At 39.3% G+C, this 25,763-nt stretch overlaps 2 protein-coding genes and 1 long non-coding RNA gene across 3 annotated transcripts in view; 2 read left to right on the top strand and 1 right to left on the bottom strand.

The window, feature by feature from the left end:
• The window catches only part of LOC139811721 (uncharacterized), a 398,927-nt gene extending 394,059 nt beyond the window's left edge, over window positions 1-4,868 (top strand). The window contains exons 2-3 of the long non-coding RNA XR_011731730.1: window positions 957-3,636; window positions 4,099-4,868. This is a non-coding gene — a long non-coding RNA (uncharacterized lncRNA). The remainder of the gene's footprint in view (window positions 1-956; window positions 3,637-4,098) is intronic.
• Window positions 4,869-12,634: 7,766 nt separating this feature from the next.
• On the top strand, window positions 12,635-17,594 carry LOC139811290 (uncharacterized). The gene is made up of 7 exons (XM_071775472.1): window positions 12,635-12,983; window positions 13,060-13,222; window positions 13,288-13,374; window positions 13,616-13,732; window positions 14,271-14,905; window positions 15,309-15,508; window positions 16,652-17,594. Exons 1-5 carry the CDS (start codon window positions 12,755-12,757, stop codon window positions 14,881-14,883), a joined length of 1,209 nt encoding a protein of 402 aa, XP_071631573.1. The 5' UTR covers window positions 12,635-12,754; the 3' UTR covers window positions 14,884-14,905; window positions 15,309-15,508; window positions 16,652-17,594.
• A 367-nt stretch (window positions 17,595-17,961) lies between these two features.
• Window positions 17,962-21,682, bottom strand: LOC139811291 (putative nuclease HARBI1). Its single transcript, XM_071775473.1, has 5 exons — window positions 21,502-21,682; window positions 19,328-21,128; window positions 18,707-19,071; window positions 18,293-18,572; window positions 17,962-18,101 (listed from the first exon to the last, which is right to left on the bottom strand). Exons 2-5 carry the CDS (start codon window positions 19,614-19,616, stop codon window positions 17,986-17,988), a joined length of 1,050 nt encoding a protein of 349 aa, XP_071631574.1. The 5' UTR covers window positions 19,617-21,128; window positions 21,502-21,682; the 3' UTR covers window positions 17,962-17,985.
• Window positions 21,683-25,763: the final 4,081 nt, after the last annotated feature.

The raw sequence follows: 25,763 nt of genomic DNA, 5'->3' as shown, positions 1-25,763 counted from the left end.
TCGCTGGGAAGAACAGCTGTTGTTAATTAAACAAATGTATAATCTAGATATAAGTAATCTAATATGATTAAGCTGTTATTAGGAGCAAGGTTAAGTAAAGAGGCGGCTGATTGGTTTCGCTCGGTGCCAGGGCACCTACTGTTATCAATGGAGGAGCTATTAGACAGGATGAGGACGATGTTTGACAGAAGAGAAAATCGACTGACGCTCAGAAGAGAGTTCGAGAATAGAAGTTGGCAAGCGAGTGAAATTTTTAGCGAATATTTTCATAAGAAACTAATATTGGCAAACAAGGTGCCGATCGACGAGGAAGAGATCGTGGACTACTTAATTGAAGGAATTCCGGTAAAGGCGGTTAGACAACAGGCGACAATGCAGCAATTTGTCAATAAAGAGGCTATGCTAAAAGCGATGGAGAATATATCTCTTTATTATGACCAGAGGACTCCCAAGAAGCCATCGGTGGAAAATGGAGCAAAGTCGGCGAAGGCAGTGAGGAAGACAGAAGATCGACCAGATTCGAAGCAGGAACCTAAGTGTTTTAACTGTAACACTTTAGGACATCTCGCAGTTAACTGTCCAGCACCGAGGCGCGAAAAAAGGGCATGTTTTAAGTGCAATCAGACGGGACACCAATACAAAAATTGCCAGACGAAGGAAGTTACGGCCAAGGGTGACACGTCGCAGAATACAGGAAGTAAGAAGACGGATGTCAACAGTGTGTTCGTAGAAGACGAAGAATTCCGTAGGAACCTACCGTACCAGATGTGTGACGAAGCGGGACAGTACAAAATAGACTGTAAGATAGAGACATTACTTGACACCGGTAGCCCCGTGAGTTTTGTAAAAGATGTTTACGTACCGAGCTATTTAGTTACCCCATGTTTGCCAGAGGATAACAAGTATAGGGGATTAAATGGGAGCGTGTTACAAGCTAAAGGTCGAGTAACGGTTAGGTTGTAACCGGACGGTACTACTGGAGGCACGAATCAACGCTACGTGTCCCTTGAAATCAACGGTCGCCACTCGGTTTGACCTTTGAACCACCGAGAAGGTAAGTATCGAACTACTAATTAGACTAATTAATCTTCCTTTTTTCAGGTTCCTGCCACCGCTGGATCATCGCCGTCGCCGATCAGGATCGTCGCTGCCACCGGAATCCAGGATCAACAAGGGACTTCGAGTGATCGACGCCAATGGATCAGGTAAGTAGAAGGTAAGTCCAATTAAATAATTTTCAAAATCTTTTACGAAAAGGATGTTTAATTTATTCCATATTATTGATTTCCAGTGATGGTTGTTCACAAAAGTTCAAGTCACACAAAATGTCGGACGCTCGTATACGTGGGCACACACGCCCCGTTTATCTACGACGCACGAAGTTATTTCGGCCCGAAATGACCGTTCGCCAATGTAAAAGCGATAATTAACGCGTTCCGCGGGCGTTCCCGGTTGTTATGGATCTTGTCGAATTATAATTATTGCACTCGTATAACGTTCGCGGTGACTTAGCGCGACGACGAAAGAGCGAGGCTTATTACGTGTTGCTCGTACGAACATCCCCGAGAGACTGCCTCGAGTTGTTTGTCTCGCTTGAGCTCCCCACCATCGGTATCGGCGGCCCCCACTTCGACGCCTATTCCGCTTTCTCTTTTCGCGAACTACGCATATTACCTCGGTAATTTTCCACGCAGGTGTTTACGCCGTTTACGCCGATCCCCGTGGAAATTTCCATGTGCGTTGCGCTCGCGCGGTCGCTCCGTCCCGGTGACGAGGTAGTGGTTTTCCACCGCTGCTAATCTCTCCCGGCCGTTGACGCCGACCTGTGCGCCAGGTCTATTGCCGCGCGTTCAATGTCCTTCCGGACGACTTCCTCGAGGAAGACGTCCGGGTACGGAGCACCAGGCTCGCCGACGACGTCGACCCCTCCTGACCTTTATTCGGGACCTAGTAACGCGATTTCCGCGGTCTTTCCCCGTAGAAGAGGTCTAGGTCGCGAGATAGCGGACGGTTCCGTAACTTGGTTCCCGGTCGTCGGATTTCGACGGCGACCGGATACGGATGTTCCTCGGGGTGTCCCCGTTCATCAGGGGTGTTGTTTCCCTGAGGATGACGCACCTAGTGCGAGATTCAGGACGGTCCGCTATTTCGTTCCCCAGTTGACGGATTTCGTCGGGACTCGGTTTTGAAGACTCGGTGGAGTGCCCCTCGGTGTCAAGGGTGCTTAACTCCCACAGACGATGCACCTGGTGCGAATTCGCGGACGGTTCGCCATTTCGCGTTTACGCTCCCGCATCGCGTCGCCAACCCCGTATGGATCATCCAGGGACCCCGCTCCTACGTCAGGGACGTATCATTTCGCCGCAAACCCCTCGGTTACGGAATTTCCGGGCGGTCCGCCATTTTTTATACGCGTGGTCAGACTAGGATTCTAACGTGCGAAATACGTCTCGCTGGTCTTCCCCTGTGGTCAGGGGTCGTTCTTTTCCGCGTCCGTCGCGCCACTTCTCAGTTCGCGGACGGTCCGCCATTCTCTTCCCGCGCGGCCTTTTCGTTATGCTACAACGCATCGCCTACTTCTCGGGCCTCGGTGAGTCGCCGGGGCTAATCAATATTTATTTCGCGAACGTGGTCTGCCATTTCGCCGAACGTCGTTCGCCCGTCCTGCGGATGGGGTTGTTCAGTGAAAGCTAGCATAGAGTGCAGCACCATATCAAAATTGGTAGTATTTCGCGCGAGTTTCAAACATCAATTGTTAACATATGGGAAAAATCAGTATTGTAATAAAAATATTATCACTGTATGTCAATCGATAATGTTTGTTTGCATTCATTAACTGAAATATTAACTGAAATATATTAGACATAATAACCTATATATTGACGTTTGGATATATGTCACTGTGCGGCTTGTGCAAGTTTGATTGTGCGTGTTGCCGTGTTTATTGATAGCGGTTCTTCAATCTAGAACAGAAATGATAGTGTGTTGTGCGGATAACTGCACAAATAAAGGAGTGCACAGATTTCCGAAGGATAAGGAGAAAAGAAAACTTTGGGAAAATGCACTATTCCAACATCGGCACTCTGACTTTAAGGTTACAAGTGCAATGAGATTATGTTCTGCACATTTTAAGGAAGATGATTTCTTTAAAACAACCAAATGTACGGGTAAGTCGCACAAATGAGTAAACTTCAATTTTATACCACACTATAAAAATACAATTATATTATTTAATTATTTTTACAGGGTTAACGCTTAAAAGGAAAAATCTGAAACCTCATGCAGTACCTTCTATATTTACCAAGCGAATAAAAGCTTCTGATATAAGAAAAATGTTATTTGGAGAAACAGAAAGCACTGTAGATAGAAACTACATGGAATTGAAGGAAGACTGTGTTACAGCATGTATTCAAATTGCAGAAGTGAATGTTCCAGGTACTACAAACATTGTAGCTACAGAAGAAAAACTAAAAGACAGCAATAAAACGGTCGAGGTTAACACAAGGAAAGTGATAGATGACACAGAGACAAATGGACAAAAAGATGCAGAAGACGCTTTACATAATGCAGCTAGTAAACAGGGGACCGGAGTTTTAGACAGACCAGGAGACAATCATACTAGCAGCAAAATTAGCGGTGAGTGCCACTATATAATTTTATTCTATTCCATTATTCATAAATAATATATATATATATAAACAATGGAATAAATTATTGGATCCGCCAGTGCGTAGATAAAAATAATAATCGAGATTAAGCGACCCAACTGGCCAATTTCTATTTATTCATTCGTCTCACAACGTTTCGACCCCGATTGGGTCCTTCTCAAGTGAAATTATACATAATTACGCAACAATATCATGCGTCGCAAGACGTTGCGCCCAAACCACATCATGCGAGCGCCACGCTAGAACAAATAACCACGTTGTGGTTTGGACGCAACGTCTTGCGACGCATGATATTGTTGCGTAATTATGTATAATCTCACTTGAGAAGGACCCAATCGGGGTCGAAACGTTGTGAGACGAATGAATAAATAGAAATTGGCCAGTTGGGTCGCTTAATCTCGATTATTATTTATATATATATATGTTACAGAGATTATGGAGATGCATGGATGTGCAGACATACAGATTTTGGAAGAAATCCCACGTGTAGAACATGAAGAAACAGTCAGTGAAACCTGTATTTCCGTCAGCTGCGACATTCCAAATTATGCTGTGAATAGTGAAGTACGGGCCGATGATGCAGAAGTTGTAAATTACACGGAAAAGATATTTAAAGTCGACGTGGGAACTCAGAAAAGTACTGGGTTTTATAGTATTGAAATGTTCGAGAACGACGCTGAAGGCATTTCTTTTTATACCGGTCTTGAATCTTATGCAAAATTCCAGCTGTTGTTCAACACTTTGTGTCCTGAAGTACATCGTCTACGTTATAAGTCACATAACATTCAATCAATTAGCGAAATGAACCAATTCTTTTAACCTTAATGAAACTGCGCCGAAACACAACCGAGTATGAATTGTCTCGGTTTTTTGATATCAGTAAAGCGTCTGTGTCAAATATATTTGTAACATGGATACATTTTCTACATCAAATGTGGAGTATATTAGACACATGGCCCTCTAGGAAAATAATTAATTATTATATGCCTAAAGGGTTTCAAAAGTATTATCCGTCTACTAGAGTTATAGTTGACGCATCTGAAATCCCTATCCACAAACCAAATAATTCTATAGCACAACAAGCAACATGGAGTACATATAAGAATAGGAATACTGTTAAAGTACTTGTAGGAGCATCACCTGATGGGTTATTGACGTACTGCTCATCAGCATACGGTGGTAGTACAAGTGACCGGCAAATTTTCGAACGTGGGAATCTTCTTCAACAGTGTGACCCTGGGGATAGCATAATGGCGGATAGAGGATTCAACGTGCAGGATATTTGTGCTCCAAAGACATTACTGTAAATATTCCACATTTTTTGAAAGGAAAGAGTCAACTGCCTGGAATGGTAGTAGTAAAGGACAGAAGATTGGCTTCTAAGAGAATACATATTGAAAGGCTTATTGGCCTAACAAAAACATATACGATTCTCCAAACACCATTGAATGGGTATTATGTACCACTGGCATCAAAGATTTACGAAACATGTCTCATGCTTTGTAATTTTTGTGAAGGAATTGTCGGAAAGGATGCTTAATGGCAAATATTAGGCTCCAATTAATGTAGAACTTTTTTTGACGGAGGAAAGTGGAAATGTAGAGACAGAATAACAAGAAAAAACAGAATGCATATGTAAAAAATTTCTTTATTGATGTGTATTACTTCTAATAATTATGCACATACCCCTGAATAATATTCATGTATGATTATTTAATAATTATTGAAAATGAATATACTGAATCGAAAATAAAACAATTTTTATGTATTAAACGATGCATTTTCCGATATGAATTACATTTCCTATTGTATCATTGAAACTCATTATTTCATACTCAATCAACTAACTCCTTCAATATGTATGCTGCATTTATAACTTATTAATAGTGTAGCTTTATAATATTATGTCTCATGCTATTATAAATCTCTTCAGTCATACAAAACTTATGAATAACTATCACATGAAATTATATTACAGATATCCATAGGAATAAACGAAACATATATATCAGTCTCAGTTTTATCAGTAAATTACTAATCGTTATCACTTGCATCACATATCATTGAACATCACATATTATTGAACGTACCAATATACTTTTAACAATACTACTGACTAACTAACGTGTTGTAGATATTTTCTTAAAATTGCTACGATAACTCGTCAATGTTAAACTTTATAGTAGTGAGTAACGACTTTATAATTTTTAACATAACAATAGAGGATTAGCTTGAAAAAACAGCATAGTTTTTAAATAAGTATTCTTCAAAAATAGCGGGTTGGAAGTAACAGTAATAAAAATTAACGAGAGCACAAACCATTACCGTTATATGCTCCTCATCTCGTGGTACATTGATAACACACAACTCCTTAAAAGTATAAACAATTAAAAGTGCAGTGTCTTTCTTCGTTACGAAGAGCTGCCCTTGAATTTGATAGTAGTAGGCATGAGTAGAATCGAGGTGAAGAAATCCATTGTCATCTTCATATAAGAAGGGAATTGTTGTCCCATTTATACAACAGTGCCTTTGAGTGTATGGACACTTAACTTCTAATATTGAGCCGTCGTCAAGGATTCCATCTGGAGAAGCAGCTATAAATGGATGCTCTGGATGAAGTACAAGGCCAGAAGGTTGCACTTTCTTGCCACAATTAGATTCAAAAATTTCAATTGCTTTTGATTCGTACAGCTTCCCGTGATCTGTCGCTTTACTCTTGAAAGGAGTAGGATTTATTATTCGCCGAGCTAAGGCTTTTTTAGCGGAATCGCTTTTTGTTTTGCAACAGTAATAAAAGTTGCTTGCAGTTATCCGGTGACGCCGATATTCATGCCATTGTGCATTCCCATCTTGTCCACGAGTTCTGATTTCTATACTTTTGATAGTAGCTTCATTTACATTTAATAAGTTTAAGTCGCACAATAGTTGGTCCTGTATACTGACTTTCGTATAATCATGATCCCACAAAACACCATATGGGTTGGCAGGCATAAAACAGTGCATTATCGGCATAGTACTGCCAAAATTGGCGCTATAATTGATGCATTTATTACGCACTCTTTCATTATATCTCCTCGCATCCAAAGTATCTGGTTCTATAGGGTTGAATGGGATAATCGTTGCTCGATCGTGGTTCTTGAGATGCGACTGCTTTGCTTTCAAAGGAGAACCACAATAACTCTGACGCGGTTTGTGAAATGTCTGCAGTTTTTGTGTTCCTACCTTATGCAAAATCAAAATTTTCTCCCTCACAAATTGTTCTGCTGCCCATAGCATTACGAGCACGTGTTTGCAATGAGCCGTTGCCCCACTGCCTACCGCACATTCACAATAAGTTTGCTCTATTTCTCCATACTCCGAAAGTTTTATTTGTCTCCAGAAGTTTTACATTAACAGTATATTGAGTATGTTTCTTCATTTGTGCCTTACACTGTCCTCTAAGGTAGGTTTCGTTATTACGTACCGCTATGCGAGCATTCAGTAAAAATTCATTCTGGTACATTTCTTTGCCCAAGTCTCCATTCACGCTATATCTCTCCAAAAATAGCCGTATATGCTGCTCTGTTATTTGTGGTAATATGCAGTTACTATTAATATCTCTGTATGCTGTAGGATCCGGTGTGTTGAATAATGAATTATCGGAGACATCTGCGCTTTCCGTACAAAAATTATTATTTCGATCATAATAAATTAATCTGAAAATAATTACATTTATTTCATCTTCATACACCATTGTAATAAATCACTTATACGTGTTGTAAACCTAAAATTGAATTAATAACCTCATTTTTTATGACATTTCACCTTACCGATCTTGTAAATCCTTCTTTTTCCCCGTTACTTTTGCTCCCCGAGAACGGAGCTCTTTTTTTAATTTTTCCACAGACCAATTTGCGTATTTTTCGCCACTCATTATTATCACAATTAATAATGATTCTTTCGCTGCTTTGAAATTTGCGCCGCTAACTACCAGGCACAGTGGCTCCCCTGTGCGGGAGCAAAAGTTAGTGAACAACCTCATTGTCTCGGCTCGTCCGCCGTGTTGTGGGAAGGTATCCTGGCTGCTCGCATGGGAGCCTCCCCTTTCCTGGAAAGTGTTGTTGGGCTCAAGCTATGTCGTTCCGCCGCGCGACATCCCGTACCCGCGCCAACGGGAATAACTGAACGAGCGTAATGAAACCAAAAGAAATATCCTCTACGCGAGGTGCTCTTCCGCCTGAGCCGCAAATAAACTTCAAATACTGGCGCGGTATCAATCACTTAACTCTAATCTTGCGCCGGATAGGGTCGCTACTGAAAACGGTCTCGTAAAACAAATAAACGGAAAATGATCAAATAACCTGAAATCAAAAGAAAAAAGATGGCTGTCGCTCAACCGTATCTCCCATCCTCGGAACGCATATCCGCAACTTAAATCTAATTTAGGCGTGGCTCCGCCTCGTCCGCCTCGGAGCCGCTGCTCCCCTCCGGGCTCCGGAACGACGCCGTGGATCCGCAGTCCTCCTCTGCGGGTTCGCCCCTGGTTGCCATTTCGGCCCCCGACGCTTCAGGGGCGCACGCCTCCAAATCCGGAATATCGGGAAGCTCGGCCTCGAGCATCTCCACAATATTCCTTAACGCGCCGAGGTCAGTCGGCAGACCTATGTCGTCGGTCGGGGTCGGACCCCGTTCCTGGACCCCTGGACTCTGGATCAGCAGGACTGCCGCCTCGTAAGGCGGTCCCGACTCCTCCGCCGCCTCCGCGATCGGTGCCGGTGCGTTATTCGGCTCCGCTGGCCGGGCGAGCATCCGCACTGCGCTCTCGGATAATCTGCGCAACACGACCTTGGGCGCCTGTAAGCGCGTGACGCGAGCCGCGATTGCGCACGGTCGCAAGGTTATCATTGAATAATAAAAAATCGAGAATTTGTTCCTTTTTGATAGTACCCGAGATCTCAATGAAGTCCGCAGCAGTAATTGGGAGAGATATATTGCGTCAATTTTACGAGAAGGTTCCGTCACCGACTGAAATAGATGAAGATAAAATCATTCGCGAAATACTAAATATCGATATAGGTAATTCGAAGGAAAAATTAGATCAGTTAGAAATCAACCCGGACGAAACGGTAGAGACACAGGAAAAAATGAAGAAGTTGTACGCCGAACATTATTTAGACCCGACACGACCGGAAACACCCGAGATAAAAGCTGAACTTAAACTAAAACTCAAACAAGATAAACCGTTTCAGTTTAAGCCTCGACGACTTTCACATACGGAAAAGATTAGCCTTCGTAAGTTATTAGACATTATGCTTGAAAAGAAAATAATACGTCCTAGTGAGTCCGAATACGCCTCGCCCATTGTATTAACGCAAAAGAAAAACGGAGAAATAAGACTGTGCATAGATTTTCGCGATTTAAATAAATTATTAGAAAAGAATAATTTCCCGATACCGAACGCGCAAGATTTAATTGATGCTTTACGAGGAAAAAAAATATTTTCACGATTAGATTTAAAGGACGGCTTTTTCCATATTAAAATGTCAGAAGACTTTATCAAATATACCGCTTTTACGACGCCGTTTGGCCAATTTGAGTTTGTATGTATGCCATTCGGATTGAAGGTAGGGCCAGGGAAGTTTCAACGTTACCTTAATAAAGTATTAAGAGCACTTATTCTGGCCGGGAAAATTGTAATATATATGGATGATATCCTCATTGCATCAGAAACACTAGAAGAACATTTCGAGGTATTGAAGGAAGTATTTAGAATATTCGTAGCAAATCGACTTCAATTAAGGATAGATAAGTGTAAGTTTCTGGAAACAGAAATAGAGTTTATAGGATACACGATTTCGGAGAAGGGCATAAGTCCAACAAAAAAAGGAATAATAGCGGTTCAGAAGATTCCGGTACCGAAAAACACGAAAGAAGTACGTAGTTTCGTAGCGTTATGCTCTTATTTCCGTAAATTTATTCGGTCGTTTGCAACATTGGCTAAGCCCTTATACGACTTGTTAAAAAAGGACGTCTTATTTCATTTTGGAAAAGATGAATTATGTACATACGAGATTTTAAAAAAGAAGTTAATAGAAGCACCGGTATTAGCAATATACAGCCCCTATAAAGAAACGGAATTGCATTGTGACGCTAGTACCATAGGTTTCAGGGCAGTGTTGATGCAACGAGGAGATGATAAACAGTTTCATCCAATATTCTTTTTCTCAAAGAGGACGATTGATGCCGAAACAAGATACCACAGTTTCGAACTCGAGATGTTAGCGATTGTGTATGCTTTGCGAAGGTTCAGGGTATATTTAAGTAGTATAAAATTCAAAATAGTGACAGATTGTAACGCTTTAACACTAGCATTAAAGAAGAAAGAAATAAATCCGCGTATAGCAAGATGGACATTAGAACTACTAGAATATGATTATGTAACAGAACATCGTTCAAATGCGAAAATGTGTCATGTAGACGCTTTAAGTAGGTTACCTACAGATGTTTTAATAGTAGAGGAGAACTCGTTTGAACTAAATCTGGCTCTTAGTCAGGGTCGGAATTATAAGCTTCGCGAGTTACGGGAGGAGCTTCAAAAAGCTGAAGACGCACATTTTGAAATGAGAAACGGGATAGTTTACCGGAAACACGGTACAGAATTATTATTTTACGTTCCCCAGGCGATGGAGTCGCACATTATTAATAAGTATCACGATCAAATGGGCCACCTAGGGGTTGAAAAAACATTAGAGACAATGCTAAAAAGCTATTGGTTTTCTTGCATGAAACAGAAAATAAAAAACTATATCGCAGATTGTTTAAAATGCATAGCATTCTCCCCGCCAACGGGTAGGAAAGAAGGATACCTACATCCTATCCCTAAGAGCCAGGTGCCGTTCGAGACGTACCACGTAGACCATTACGGACCGGTAGATAAGAATAGATTAACTAAGCGATATATTTTAGTTGTCATCGATGCATTCTCTAAGTTCACGAGGTTGTATCCAAACGAAAACAACGGCGACGAAAGAGGTTATTGATAACCTAACATTACATTTTAACACGTACAGTAGACCACGCAGTGTTATATCGGATAGGAACACGGCTTTTACGGCCAACGATTTTCAGGTTTTTTGTAAAGAGAATGACATTCGCCACATTTGTATTGCGACAGCCTCCCCGAAAGCGAATGGGCAGGTAGAACGTACCAATAGATTCATAGGCCCTATGATAAGTAAATTAATAAATAACGACGAGAAGAATACTGGTATAAGGTTGTGACAGAAGTAGAATTCGCGATAAATAATTTGGTACATAAAACGACAGGCGAAACGCCTAGTAGGCTTTTATTCGGAGTAGACCAGGAAGGGAAAATAGTCGATAAAATTCAGGAACATCTGGAAAGTGTAAATAATAACGATCGCGATCTAGAAAACTTAAGAAATAGAGCGGCTAAGAAAATAGAAAAGAGTCAGAAATACAACAAGGAATATTTCGATAGGAAAAGGAAAATAGCACACACTTACAGCGTAGGTGACTACGTTATGATCAAGAATATAGATACTACTAAAGGCGCGTCACACAAACTTATCCCTGAGTTTAAAGGGCCATATGAGGTAATTCGAGTCTTGCGGAACGATAGATATATAATAAAGGATATTGAGAATCACCAAATAACAAACAAACCGTATCAGGGAACATGGGAGGCGGCCAACATGAAACCGTGGATGAAAGAAAAACATCCAAAAAATAATATGTACGACAATACAAAGTAGGGTAATGTTAAGGCAGGTCGTCGCATTTGACGCGTATGCGTATTCAGAGATGGCGCGATGTGTGTCGAGCGCGGCACTTCGGGTGAGCGGGCTCCGAAAGCCTCCGAGCCGCGAGTGCGGCCATATTGTAAAAGTCAGTCGCAAGCGAACTACCGCATAGTTAACACGCTAAGTGAATAAAAGCATTTATTTCATACGCCACAGAGTAACTCTATTCCTGAAAGGAAAATCCTGCTTGCTCCTTTCCACACGCTACCTCAACAGGTAACGATGTAACAGTTAAGGATAATTAGAGTTAAGAGTTAGAATTAAGAAAAGTGTTAAATTAAAGAGAAAATGTTCTGTTCTTATATTCACGAGATTACTTAAAAATTACGTATAGACAAGTTACTTATTTTTTTTTTGCAACACCGACTCCGGGGGCGGAGATCAAGGTCAGAATTGGCCGAGTGTGAGAGTAGCTTAAGGCTTAAGGCGGATAGACGGCCCCGTGAGGTTGGCAGTACTGGGCACGGCAGCGAGCGCGTGAGACGTGTATTGTATCGTATCGGAGCGCGAAAAGGAATAAAGAGTGTTTCCTAACTACTGTCGTGCTATTGCTCGAGATCCTGACCCCAGCCTATTACACACTGCTGAGCTCATTTTCCGAAAGGTATTCCGTCAATTCCACGTCCGACATACTTGCAGGTTAAGAGCCTGTGCACGAGGATTGTCGTGACCGTTTAGTCATAAGTCGGAAAACAACGCACAATTATTGACGATAGCGTATATCGTATTCGTCGCGTGATGCGACGCGATGGATATGACATACGCTAATGTAACGAGGAGAAGAAGAAGACAATTCAAACTACACCGGCTTGACCGGTTCCCTGTCACGTGCGCTTTTGTTACTGTCGAACTCTCATTGGCTGAGAGTAAGGGACAGTAAGGGAGCAGACTGTAGGAAATGGAATTCAACCATTTCGCTTACGGCCTTAAGGCCATTGCACGTAACAATGCTTTAGTCGTAATCGTAGGGCCGTAAGAAAATCCAATCACAATCGATTATTCTCCTCGCGCTCGAAGAATAATCGAGTGTGATTGGTCTAGTTTCTTTCGGTTTTATGATTATGACTAAAAACAATGTTATGTGCAATGGCCTGAACCGTAGTCACAAATTTCCGTCATGTTGGAATTTTAGAATTTACGCCAAGGAAAGTAGTCACATAACCTCACTTGTTCTAACCATATGACCGCGTGTTCTACCAGAGAGACTCTGTTCCGACATTCGACATCACGACACCCGTATCTGAAGACAGACATTCACCAAATAACGGAAGAAGACATCACGATATGTGCAGTGATCACACGTACCCAACAAATTATATAATTGATGTTGATTTAACAATGGAAGATCAGGAAGATGACAAAATCGGTGATTTCGTCGATACGTTAAACGAACTTATAATTACGTGTGTACAAAGTTATAATCACTTGTACGACAAAAGTGTTAAAAATTATAAAGACAACGTGATGAAAAACAAATCATGGGAAGAAATTGCAAAAACATGTAACATATCAGGTATGTTTTTAAAATCGTTTCGTATACAGAAATATAATATGAAAATAATTTGAAAAAAATATTTAATTTTTCATAGCCGAAGAAGTACAAGAAAGGTGGAAAAGATTAAAAACTAGGTACTGCAGACAAAGAAGATTAAATGAACAGGCAACACGCAGTGGCAGTGGTATACAAACAATTAAACAATGGCCGTTGTTTGAAAGCATGAAATTCATGGATAAACACATCCAGAGAAGAAGGTATAAATTGATGAAAAATCGATTATGTTAATGGTATATTAATTATTGTAATTATTGTTTTGTAGGAACTTCAGCAACGTTTCATTGCGAGTTGGCACCAAATCTGAAAAGAATCCTTCGGACGAATTGAATTTTAGTCACCAAAACGAAAGGTTTTTTTAATAAAATTCTGTCCTTTACTAATTATTAGTTTTTCTTTATTGTAAAAAAATATTTATTAGTTACCGAAAAAGGGCTTCATCCTGACGGTTCAATACTTTTTATGGTTTTCTTTGAAAATTTAATAAATATTAGTTTTTTAAAAACAAAGAAATGTGTAAGGTTTGTTGAAGAGTAATGTTCTTATATTAGAGTGTTATATTAATGTTCTCATTATTTATTTGTTTTCAACAGGGGAAGTACATCCGCAGGTCAACAAAGTCCCAACATAGCTCAATTTAATCAAGAATTAAAAAAAGTCCAGAGCAGATCTCCAGAAAGTATCAAGATGGAGAGTCAAGTCCAGAACAAGTAAGTACATACAATCGAAACGCTTAATAGAAAGTAAAGGACACAGGAGAAAAACAATCAATGTTTATCCTGAGTTATTTTAAGAAAAACGTGATTTTAAGTTTCAAGACATCAGATATATAGGAAGCTATTGAAAAAAGTACTGGTGAATATCAGACTGCAGTGTTTACATTATATTATGATCGTTTTTCCTCCAGCACGATACATTTTTCGGCATTATTTCCGATGATTTGTAACTGTTCTTGATAAAAATAGATAAGAATTATGAGTTCTTTGTTACAAGATAGCTTGACCAGATTAATTTCAACAAAAAGTGAACATTGATCGTTATTTCCTTGCACCGTTCAAAAACATTAAGAAAAAAACAATTCTTGTCAGATAAAATGGAATAATCATATAATTTATTGATTCTTTGGTTGAAACCGTTGAGCCTCTTTAGCAAAAGCGACAATCTTTCTTTTATTGCGTTTTACTTGTACTGAAAGAAATTTTCCGTAAAAAAGATATATATTGTACGCTTCGTATTGTGTATGCGTAGATTCCCTGAAGATCAATTAGAAGGAAGCGTACATGGATTACCAAGAAACTGGCAGAATTTTGAACCCTCAATAACAAACACACTTAAAACATCTACGGGAGTTTATCAGCCAGTCATATCTCTTGGATGCACATCAGATATTTCTATAGGCAGCACTTCATCTACTCCATCAACATCAACATATGAAAATATTGATAAATCTAATAATGCTGCCGCATCTTCAGACAGAGCTTCTGATGTTTCTGACTACAGTCAAAATGATATGTTGACTGTGAAGGAAGATATTATATCACACTCTGCAGAGAAACAAGTTACGGCAGCGAAATTGTCCACAACTTTGATTCCATTCTCACCTAATATCCAAACGAAATGTTTTTCTGGCGGCATACAGCGAAAAAGAAAAAGGAATGAATCCGATGTAGTTGAAAGTTCATTTGTAAATACCGCAAATGTACTTAAAGAATATGTACTCCAAAAAAAGGAAGGAAACGAAAATTATCTACCTGCAGATGAACACTTCGCTAAGTTCATCATATCACGGCTTTCGCAGTTACCAGAAGAAAATAGAGATGAGAAATGCAAAAAGATTATGGATGTTTTGTTATCTAAGTAACATTTTGTGTGTGAAATGGCAGGTATACTTATTTTTAATTACAAATTATTTTTTTTTCTCATTTTGTGAGTAAAAGTACAAATGTACAAGCGAAATGGCACGCATACTTATTTTTAATTACAAACAAATTTATTTTTTTTCTTGTTTCTTTTAGTAGAAGTGCAAACGTATAAGCGAAATGGCACGCATACTTATTTTTAATTACAAATTTATTTTTTTTTCGTTTTTTGAGTAGAGGTGCAAATGTATAAGCGACTCAGTATTATATCGTTCATGTCTGTGATTACTTTTGTACAAAATTAACATACAGTCATTGTATACAATGTTAATCACTATATATTAGTTTATTTTATTAGTTTATACATGTTAATTACACAGAGTATTAAAAAATAGAACATTTTAGAAACTTTATTTTAATTATTAAGGCCCGTATTCAGAACGCAAGAACAGAGCGCCCTTACCTAAACACGCGATAACAACCAATAACAGTGCTCGGATATGGCTATTGGCTCTTTTCATATCGCGTTATGTGGATGCGGCAAGAGTCACTCGTGGCACTCGCGCGCGAAGTACAACTGCGATGTTTAACTGTTCGTTGACATTATCACAATGTGTACAATACAGAGTAAGTACATTTCTTTACATATTATCATTATTAGACGATTTTTGGCGATCGTTTGGTAGGGTAGACCGGGGACAAAAGTAACATTTTGAGTTTAAGATTTTATAACAGTTAAAATATAATATCTACGTAAAAAAGACCTGTACCTTTAGATGTAGAATTTATTTGACTACAAAATTTTCTTGTGCTGAATTCAGTAATGTAACTAGGAAAAAAGTTATTATTGTTTAAAGAATATGAGGAATACTGTTACAACCGTCCCAACCCCCGGGACAATTGTAACAGCAGAGGGGAACGATTGTACCACATCATCTATAAACAAAATAATGGTTATTTAGTAGGTTTATGTAATCAATCTTACGAATTTTCTATAAAAAATGCAACTTTAATGATAAAATAATTTGTTACATGACAATATCAGTATTTTTACATTATAGCAAACAAAAACAAATAATACTGTTTTCTCAACTCAACTGAAAGATTATTTATAATCATATATATTTAAAGGGTTAGGTTAAGTTGAAATTGTCCCCGAGCAACGGGGACAATTGTAACGCTACAACTGTTCCCAGGCATTGATGTTACAATTGTCCCCTAATGATATTTTATGATTCGAAGTAAATTTTTTACATAAATATCTGGATGAAAGTCAATCGTATTATGCAAATCATCAACATAAATAATCACTAAAACATATAAAAATAAAACCTTATACCTTCGGCATAAAGAAAAAAAAATATTTCAGATTTTATGCACGTAAGAAAACTTACTTCAGGAAGGAAAAAAGTAACTTCTTCTCCTGCACACGTGCACGTTCCGCGAGGGGCGGCAATGAACTAAGGAACAAATGCCGCTCTATCTAGCGGATCTCGCCTCGCGGTCATACACACGTACCTTTTATAGTTTAAGAAATATTCACGATGTTACAACTGTACCCTGTTACTTTTGTCCCCGGTCTACCCTATGGTTTGGTACATATACCAAAGTTGCTATCGGTGGTTGCTATTGGTTCTGGTGCAATTTGGTACCCTTTGGTTGCTTATACCAGAGTCACGCCAAAAATCGCCTATTATTGTTACTTATAGTTAGTCAATCTTATTCATGTTAATTCATAAATATAAGTGTTCTTTCTTTTAAAAATGACAGATAAAAGGAAGGAAAATTTCACTGCTGATGAGAAAAAAGCAATAATTGATTTTGTCTTCCAGAATAAATGTATTCTGGAAGATAAGAGCAATTCTGTGAAAAATAAAAATCTTCGGCAGGAGAAATGGAAAATAATTGCCAACACCCTTTCCTCAAGAGGAATTGCACGCGATTGGAAGGAGGTACGCGGTGCATATCAACGATGGAAAATGCAAGCAAAGAAAAATTATGCAGCGCATAAAAGATCATTACACCGTAGTGGTGGTGGTCCGTATAGTCCAGAGCTTACCCCTTTGGATGATATGTTAAGGAAAATTGTACCGGAAGATTTCGAGGAAGACGAAAATATGTTTGATTCCGATGGAACGGTAAAGTTTTATATTTCTTGCTGCACTTCAAAATATACAAAATAAAATATATTTATAATTTTCTCTACTTTTATATAGAGGCCGATATGCAATACACAGCAATCAGAACAAAATACAGAAAACTATTTGCTGGATCCCAATACAGGGTAAGAAAAATATATAGTACATTAGGAATATAAATATTAAAAATTATATAGTGCATAAGGAATATAAATATTAAAAATACATAATATTAATAATTTTTATTGTTAATTCCTACATTCTCTGCAAATTTATATTTAATTTATAAATAGTATTTTTATCAGACTTTATTTGTAATTATTATATTTGATTTAGAATCTTAGTACCTGCTGAAGAACTATTTGAAGAAACGACGGATGAAGTACAGGTGTCCAATAACCCTACAGAGGATAATGTTTATGTAAAGCGAAAGAAAAAAGAAATGTCAGCATTTGAAGAAGCAATGTTTCACTTGCATGAAGAAAAACTGGGTAAAGAAGATGAGCGAAACAGAATTGAACACAAATTGAAACTAAAACTCTTAGAAATTGAACACAATAAGAATTTAGAATTAATAGAAGAGAAAAAAAGTGCAACAATTAAAAATAAAACTTTTAAAGATAGAATTAAATAAAAAATTAGAGAATTTAAATAATGTAATATAAATAACAAATATTGACAAATATATAGGCATAAATATATTAGTTTTTATATGAACAAAATATTATAATGATAACACAATATTAAGATATAGAAAATAAGATGAGAAAGTTGTTTAAGAAAAATGTAGTTTAAAATGGAGTACATATTAAATAATAGGAGTAAATATGGAGTAAATATTAAATAAAATTATTTTTTAAATTAACTGTGAACATGATCATGTTGTGATATCTTGTCTTTCTCTTGAAGAAGGCAATTTTCAAGCAGTTGCAATAAAAAATATGATGTTAACGTTGCAAGAACTGATCAGCCAAAATGCCGTTGTGCAAAATCCAAACGGAATGCTGCGCCAGGTCGTTCTGTTGCATGTGGAACAACAGCACGTTGCTCTTCATCGCTTTGATTTTCTTCATCATCAATTTCTGTAACAAAAGCATGTCATATTTTAAATGCAGTAATGTTATACTTGAATGAGTTTCATTTACGCATATATATTTATATTTATATGTTAATATATGTAGATTTATTCTTAATGTAATATTTCTTAACATGATTTTTTTACATTATAATTAGGATCTTTTTATTATGTTTTTGATTTAAGATATGCGCTTACCATATTCGAAGTTGTTGAATTGTTTCCGTATGTTGAAGAGAATTGCCATAGCAATAATTGCAACCTTTGCTGTCTCCAGATTAATCTGCATATTGTTTTGTAGTGCTCTAAACATCCCTTTCCATTCGCCAAAACATCTTTCAACGGTAAGACGAGTGCGAATATGGGCCCAATTATATCTATTTTGAGTATCAGTTTGAGGCTGTAGAAAAGGTGTTAACAAATATGGTCTGCAAGGATAACCTGCATCACCTAACAATATTCCTGTCATTCTGCGTTCCTGTAATATAAATAACATATATGAGTTTCTTGTTATGTAAATAAATATTCTTGTAATATAATTAGAGATATAAATATTTATTATAAATATTCGTTATGAATATAATTGTGTAGACTTTATATAATTATAATTACCTCAAACTCCTCCTTCAGACGACTTGAGTTCCATATTCGGGAGTCATGAGCACTGCCTCTCCATCTGGCAACAATATCTAGAATTCGACGCTGTGCATCGCAAACCACCTGCACATTTATAGAATAGAAGCCTTTCCGGTTTATGTACAACATAGCTCGTTCTTGGTCGGGGCATTTAATACGTATATGAGTACAATCAATGCATCCAATAACTTGTGAGAAACCGGCTATGTTGTAAAATTCCATTTGCAAGGCTTCCATTATATCTGGAAAATGTACAAAGTGTGGCAGATGAGCTGCGATGGCTTTCGATACTTTTGCCACAATTCTGGATACTGTTGGCTGTGATACTCCATGCAGATCACCTGAAATGACATATAAAAATTTATAAGTTTATATAATAAAGAATACATATACATATTTATAATTGTGCATTTTTATATAATTTACAAAAATAAATATATACATTTTTATATTGATATATAAATATTAATGTAATAATTTATATAAATTTTACAAAATAATTTATATAAATTTTATTTTTCTATTTTTTACTTTTATAAAAGTTCATCTAATAACTTAACCATATACAGAATATTAATTAAATTAAATAATACAAACCTAATTCCGTCTGATAGCATCCTTTGGCGTAAAATCGTAAAGCAATCAACACTTGTAACGCTGATGACACATCCTTCTCATGTCCTGCTTGAGAAGATAACCTTTCTTCAACTAAGCCTATCACAAATCGCACTGCTTCTTTTGACAGTCTGTAGCGATTCCGAAATTGAATATCATTAAATCTTTCGAATGGATCTATCCTGTGACGAAAAACCTGCGGCATCCTTTCTCCTATTTGCACAACATTCCGCACTTCCCGTATTTCATTAATTGCACAAATGTATTCCATTTTCTGTTTATTATAAATATCTGGCACAACTTGTTAGGTTAGTAGTATCTGCTTATACATGCCCCTGACCACTTTTATCGCGCGCTGCTAAGATATCAATATGTTAGCACGCTTTTTAAGACTTGTAGTGGTTCTGAATAGCAATTTTGCACTAAACTCGCGTGATTATCGATTTTCTCTAACAGAGCGCTGCTATCATTGCGTTGTGAATACGCGCGCTAATAAGAGCGCTAACATCTCGCGCTAACATCGTTGTAAGCGCGTTCTGAATACGGGCCTAAGAGTTTATTTTGAGTTAATTATAATGTGTATTACCGCGCACGCACTCAATATTATTATATTATAATATACTATAACACTACTATTCAAGTACATTGTATCTACAACTTTCTATTAAAAATAAAGAAATAAATAACACTTTATGGAGAAATAAAATTTATTTCATAAATTATCTGAGAAAACCTACATTAAAGTATTGTTTTAAATTTAGTAAATATAGCATTAATGTGTTAAATGAAGTTCATCAAAACTTAAGCAGCATATCGTCCTCTTTTAATATACTTATACTGCCATGGCACTTCTCCTTCTGGGGTTAGAAAATATTGTGCCAAAGCGTCTCTTTGGCGAAATGCTTTTTCTGCTGCTCGACAAGGAGGCCTTTTTTTCATAGCTTGGAGATCTGTTCTTTCAGCAGATCTCCAACCTCCAGGCGTTAAATCACCATTTTCATTTTCACCGTCAATGAAATTTGGAGGACAATACATTCTTTTTGATGCAGGTTGTTCATCGTTTACCGTCTTCAAAAAATTATGAAGACAAATAGTACTTAGAACAATACTATCAACAGTACAAGGGTTAACGGCAATTGGCCTCCGAAAAATTCTCCACCGAGCGGCTAAAATACCGAACGTATTTTTAATTGTACGTCTAGCGCGAGAAAGTCTATAGTTGAAAATTTTTTCTTTATCACTAAGATGTCTTTTTGAGTACGGTTTCATCATACATTCTGTAAGAGCAAAGGCATCGTCTGCTACAAAAAAGCAAGGTGTTTGTAAGTCAGAACCGGGTAATCTTGCAGTTCTTTTCGGCAAATTTAAAGTATTTTCACGGAGTGATGTTGACAGATTAGATTGAGTGAAAACTGCCCCATCAGATTCGCTTCCATATGAACCAACATCTATCAAAGTAAATTTGTACTTATGGTCGCATGCAGCAAGCAATACTATGCTAAAAGTCTTTTTGTAATTATAAAATGAACTGCCAGAATTTGGTAGCGCTTGGATTTGTATATGTTTCCCATCCAGCGCCCCAATACAATTGGGAAAATTCCAGTCTTGTAAATATCCTGCACAAATTTCTTTCCATTCATCCTCATTTGGAGCGCGTAAATAAAGAGGTGATAATGCAGAAACTATCGCAGCACATGTTTCTTTTACAACAGCATGTGCTGTTGACTCGCCAATACGGTAGGCTAGTGCGATTGATAACATCTGGTCACCTGTAGCAAGATATCTGGAATAAAAGAGGTTTGTTATAGATTAAAATTGTTTATTTGCTGTTACTTTTAGTCGTTATCTTAAGATATTTCTTTAGCTTAATTATCATACCCTTCTCGATGGAATGTTTAAAAATTTGATTATCGTCTACAGTACAATGTCCAAAATCGAGATGTAAGACGTTTTTTAGACATCTTTTAATCATATTTTCGTGTTTAAAAGATGTCTTTTAAACGTCTTATGTCCCGCTTTTGGACATGTGTGCTGTTTGGGCGATTTTTCAAAGACTATTTTTCTATTTCTTCTTAAAGATACATATTTTAAAGTTGCAAATGCTTTAGATTATGTTTAAAGATTTATCTTAATGTATTGTTACACCCGTGTTGTACCTGTACGCCCGTGCCGTGCGCTCACGCGGGTCGCCCCGTTTCAGAAGTTGCGAATCGCCCTTGACGACAGCTGTGTTTGTTTACTTACGGTGACTGTCGAATTATGCTTCGGGTTTCCGTCACGTTCGGACGTGTTAACCCGAGCTCTGTGTACAAACAGAACATTATTAAACGAGTTCCTTTTATATAAATAACGAGCCTTATTCATTGAGCGAGTGCCGGAGTGCGCGACGCGAGTGAGTGCAAGTGTGAGAGAGTGGCATACGCCTGGCGAGCGTAACATTTTGGGGCGCTCGTCCGGGATCGGACGAGCGAGGATCGGACGAGCGAGGATTGACGAGCGACGATACGACGAGCGACGATACCACGGCCAGGAATTTTCCCATGGCCGCAAGGAAACGCCTCAGGCTAGCGACTACACAGTCGGACGCTGCGGAGATGACGACCGAAATAGTCACTCTTCAGGCGGTGATAAGGGAGATCCGCGAGATGCGCGAGGAACACGCTCGGAGGGAACGCGAGTACGCGGAGACGTTCCGCCGCCAGGAGGAGGAACTCCGCCGACTCCGAGGGACAATATCCGGCGACACAGAGCTAAGTCCACTTAATATTAGAGCGTCCGGGGATGCGGAAACGCGGGCCGTGGGCGGCACGAGAGCGCGGGACGCACGCGAGGGACATACGGCTGCGGCCGACGCGAGCGAAAACGACGTACGCGCGAGTGAGAGAAACGCGACCGCGAGTGTACGAAGCGCGAACGGTGAGGGGTCGCGGGCCGCGTGCGGGGGGAGCGCGACCGCGAACGGCGCGCGAGGAAGTGATGTGCGTTCGACCGAAGGGGACGCGGTCGCAGACGGCGCGGGAAGAAACGTGCGCTCGCCCGTAAGAAATGCGTTCGCGGGCAGCGCGAGTGAGAGCGGCATGCGCCCGACCGGGAGAAGCGCGAATACGGGCGGCGCGAGCGAAAACGTTACACGTCGATTTGAGAGAGACACGGGAGCGAGTGCCGAGAGTGATCTCGACGTTTATTCGAGTGCCAGGAACACGAACGAAGTTGGCAACCGTGCCGTGCGCGCGTGTGACGCCGTTACAGGAGCGGGTGCCGGGCTCGGTTATAAATTGAAGCCCGACACTTACGATGGGTCGGTCCCACTACAGGAATATTTTTCGCAATTTAATCTAATTGCCCGAGCGAATTTCTGGGACGACGGGACGAAAACCGTCGCGCTGGCCTCGAGCCTGAGGGGCAAGGCACGCACGATTCTCGAGACGGTACAAGACATCGAGTGTCTAAATTTTTCTGAGCTGAAATCGAAACTCGAGTTGCGTTTCGGTGAGGGGCGGTTAACGCAGAATTATTATTCCGCGCTCACGAACCGCAGACAGAGATTTGGGAAAGATCTTGCTGCTCTCGGTTCCGATATAGAACGACTGTCGCGCCTCGCATACCCCGAGTGCCCTCATCAGATTCGCGAAAAGATCGCTTGTTCACAGTTTGTAACGGCCGTCACTGATCATTTTATCAGACGGACGTTACAAATGGAGGGGATTACTACTTTGTGTCAGGCTATCGAAAAAGCAAAGGCACTAAAAATAATTTAGGGCGAAGGGTTTGCTCGCGAAAAATTTATTAAAAGCACTGCGAGAGATGGACAAAAGAGGGGCGCGAATGTTGAAAAGGGAGCGGTAGAGGCTGACAAAGAGCAAAAGGAGGAGGGAAAGACAGAAAGGAAGGGAAATTTCCAAAAAGGAAATGGGCGCGGCAGCAAATTCGGCGCCAACCGGGGAGAGTGTTGGACGTGTGGGAAGACCGGACATTTCCGATCCGAGTGCCCCGAACAAAGGGGAAACGCGATTTAGTCAAACTCAGCGGGGTGAGTTTGGCGAGGGTTATCAATACCCCGAATTCTTACAATAAAAATGTTATTTCAAATGTGTGTAATAAAGTTATTTCGAATGAAAATAGAATTAAGCCTTATTTTAATCATTTTTGCTATAAGGGGAAAATTGATGGGAAAGAATGGTTTTTCAAGGTTGACACGGGCTCTGACATCTCCATATTAAGTAGTAAATTCGTAGAAGCAGGAAAAGAAAGATCCCACATAAAAAATCTGAATCTGAAATATCCTACTGGAGAAAAAGTTGCAATTAAATTCGAGATAGAAGCTAGAATTGAAATAGGCAGTCATTCGGTTGTGTTTCCTTTTCTCGTGGCTGATATAAGTGACGACTGTCTTTTGGGAGTGAATTTTCTGAAAATGGTAAATTTAGAAGAAATTTTCGATTCTGTTTTCGGGACTGTGAATTCGGAAATACGAGTAGCTCGAATTGAGTATGAACCAGTCGGAGTCCCGGTTTCCTTGAAGGAACTTTTTAGAAATAATTCCCAGGATCTTGACTCTTCTCAAAAAGAACTTTTTGCTCAATTCCTTGGAAAATTTTCCGAAGTATTTTCCGAGAATATTGTTGCGGGAAATTGTGATATTGTACAACATGTTATAAATATGCAAGACTCTCTCCCCAAAAAGCAGGTACCTCGTCGAATTCCTTTCCGGTTGAGAGGGGAGGTGGATAAAATTATTGAGGAGATGAAGGCATGCGGTGTGATCGAGGAATCAAATAGTCCCTGGGTTTCTCCTGTGGTATTAACACACAAAAAGGATGGAACGATAAGATTCTGTGTGGACTATCGGATTGTAAACGCATTCACGGAAAAAGATTCATATCCCCTCCCCAGAATTGACGTAATATTTGATCATCTAGCAGGTAACGTTTGGTTTTGTACTTTAGACTTGAAAAGTGGTTATTGGCAAATAAAAATTCGCTCTGAAGACAGAGAGAAAACGGCTTTCTCTTTCGGCAGGGGGCTTTGGCAATTCACGGTGATGCCTTTTGGTTTATGTAACGCCCCCGCAACTTTTGAACGTCTCATGGAAAAAGTTTTGCAAGGATTATTATTCGAAATTTGCTTAGTTTACTTAGATGATGTGATAATTTTCGGGAAGACTTTCAAGGAAATGCTGGAAAATTTAGAGAAAGTGTTTTTACGGTTGCAAAAAGCAAATTTAAAAATCAATCCTAAGAAATGTGTCTTATTTAAAAAAGAAGTAAAGTATTTGGGGCATATAATTTCGGCAAAGGGAGTTGCTACGGATCCCGAGAAGGTCGCTGCCGTAGAGAAATGGCCGGTTTCTCACACAAAGACTTTATTACGGAGTTTTCTCGGATTTTGCTCATATTATCGCAAATTTATAAAAGGATTTTCTTCGATTGCTAAACCTTTTTATGAATTAACGGGGAATCAGATAAAGTTTATCTGGAATGAGGATCATCAGAACTCTTTTGATGAGTTAAAGCGGGTACTGTCCTCTCCTCCAGTGCTTTCTTTTCCGAACGGGAAGGGCGAGTTCATTCTGGATACTGATGCCTCCAATATTGGAATTGGCGCAGTTCTTTCTCAAAAACAAAACGGGGAGTAGAGGGTCATCGCGTATTTTAGCCGCGTGTTGAATAAAGCTGAGCGGAATTATTGTATTACTCGACGTGAGCTTTTAGCGATTGTAGATTCTGTGAAGTTTTTTCGCCATTATCTATTAGGATGCGAATTTTTGATCCGTACGGATCACATTTCTTTGCGTTGGCTTATGTCTTTTAAGGATCTAGATGGACAATTGGCCCGGTGGCTAGAGAGGCTCCAGCAATTTCGTTTCACAATTGCTTACAGGAAAAGACTATCTCATGGGAATGCCGACGGATTGTCGAGGCGTACGTGTGAGTCGTCTGGTTGTGGATATTGTGCCAGAGTGGAAAGTAAGAACTCTGTAACGAGGGCAGGCCATGTCGCTCGGATTATATTTACTCAGAAGATCTGTCAGAATGGCGTTCTGAACAGAGAGCAGATCCGATTATTTCGGTTATACTCCGTGGAAAGGAGGCTGGTGTTCGCCCATCACGAGCTGAGTTGGCTTCGAAAGATATCTCCGCACAGATTTATTGGTCATATTGGGATGCCCTGGTCCTGGAAGAGGGCGTACTCTATAAGAGATGGGAAGCTCCAAACCTTAAGTCTAGTTTTCTCCAACTCATCGTTCCACGGAAATTCGTTAAAGGAATTTTAGAAGAGTTACATGACTCACCGTCTGGAGGACATTTTGGAGTGAACAAAACTCTAGAGAAAATTTGGAAACGGTATTTCTGGGCAACCTGTAAGCAAGATGTGGAAGATTGGTGTAGAACGTGTAAAGTTTGCATTGCCAGGAAGG

The sequence above is a fragment of the Temnothorax longispinosus genome, chromosome 4 (assembly GCF_030848805.1).
Source record: "Temnothorax longispinosus isolate EJ_2023e chromosome 4, Tlon_JGU_v1, whole genome shotgun sequence".
Lineage (NCBI taxonomy): Eukaryota > Metazoa > Arthropoda > Insecta > Hymenoptera > Formicidae > Temnothorax > Temnothorax longispinosus.
The sequence above is the reverse complement of the archived record's forward strand: the minus strand, read 5'-3'. Positions and strand labels throughout refer to the sequence as shown.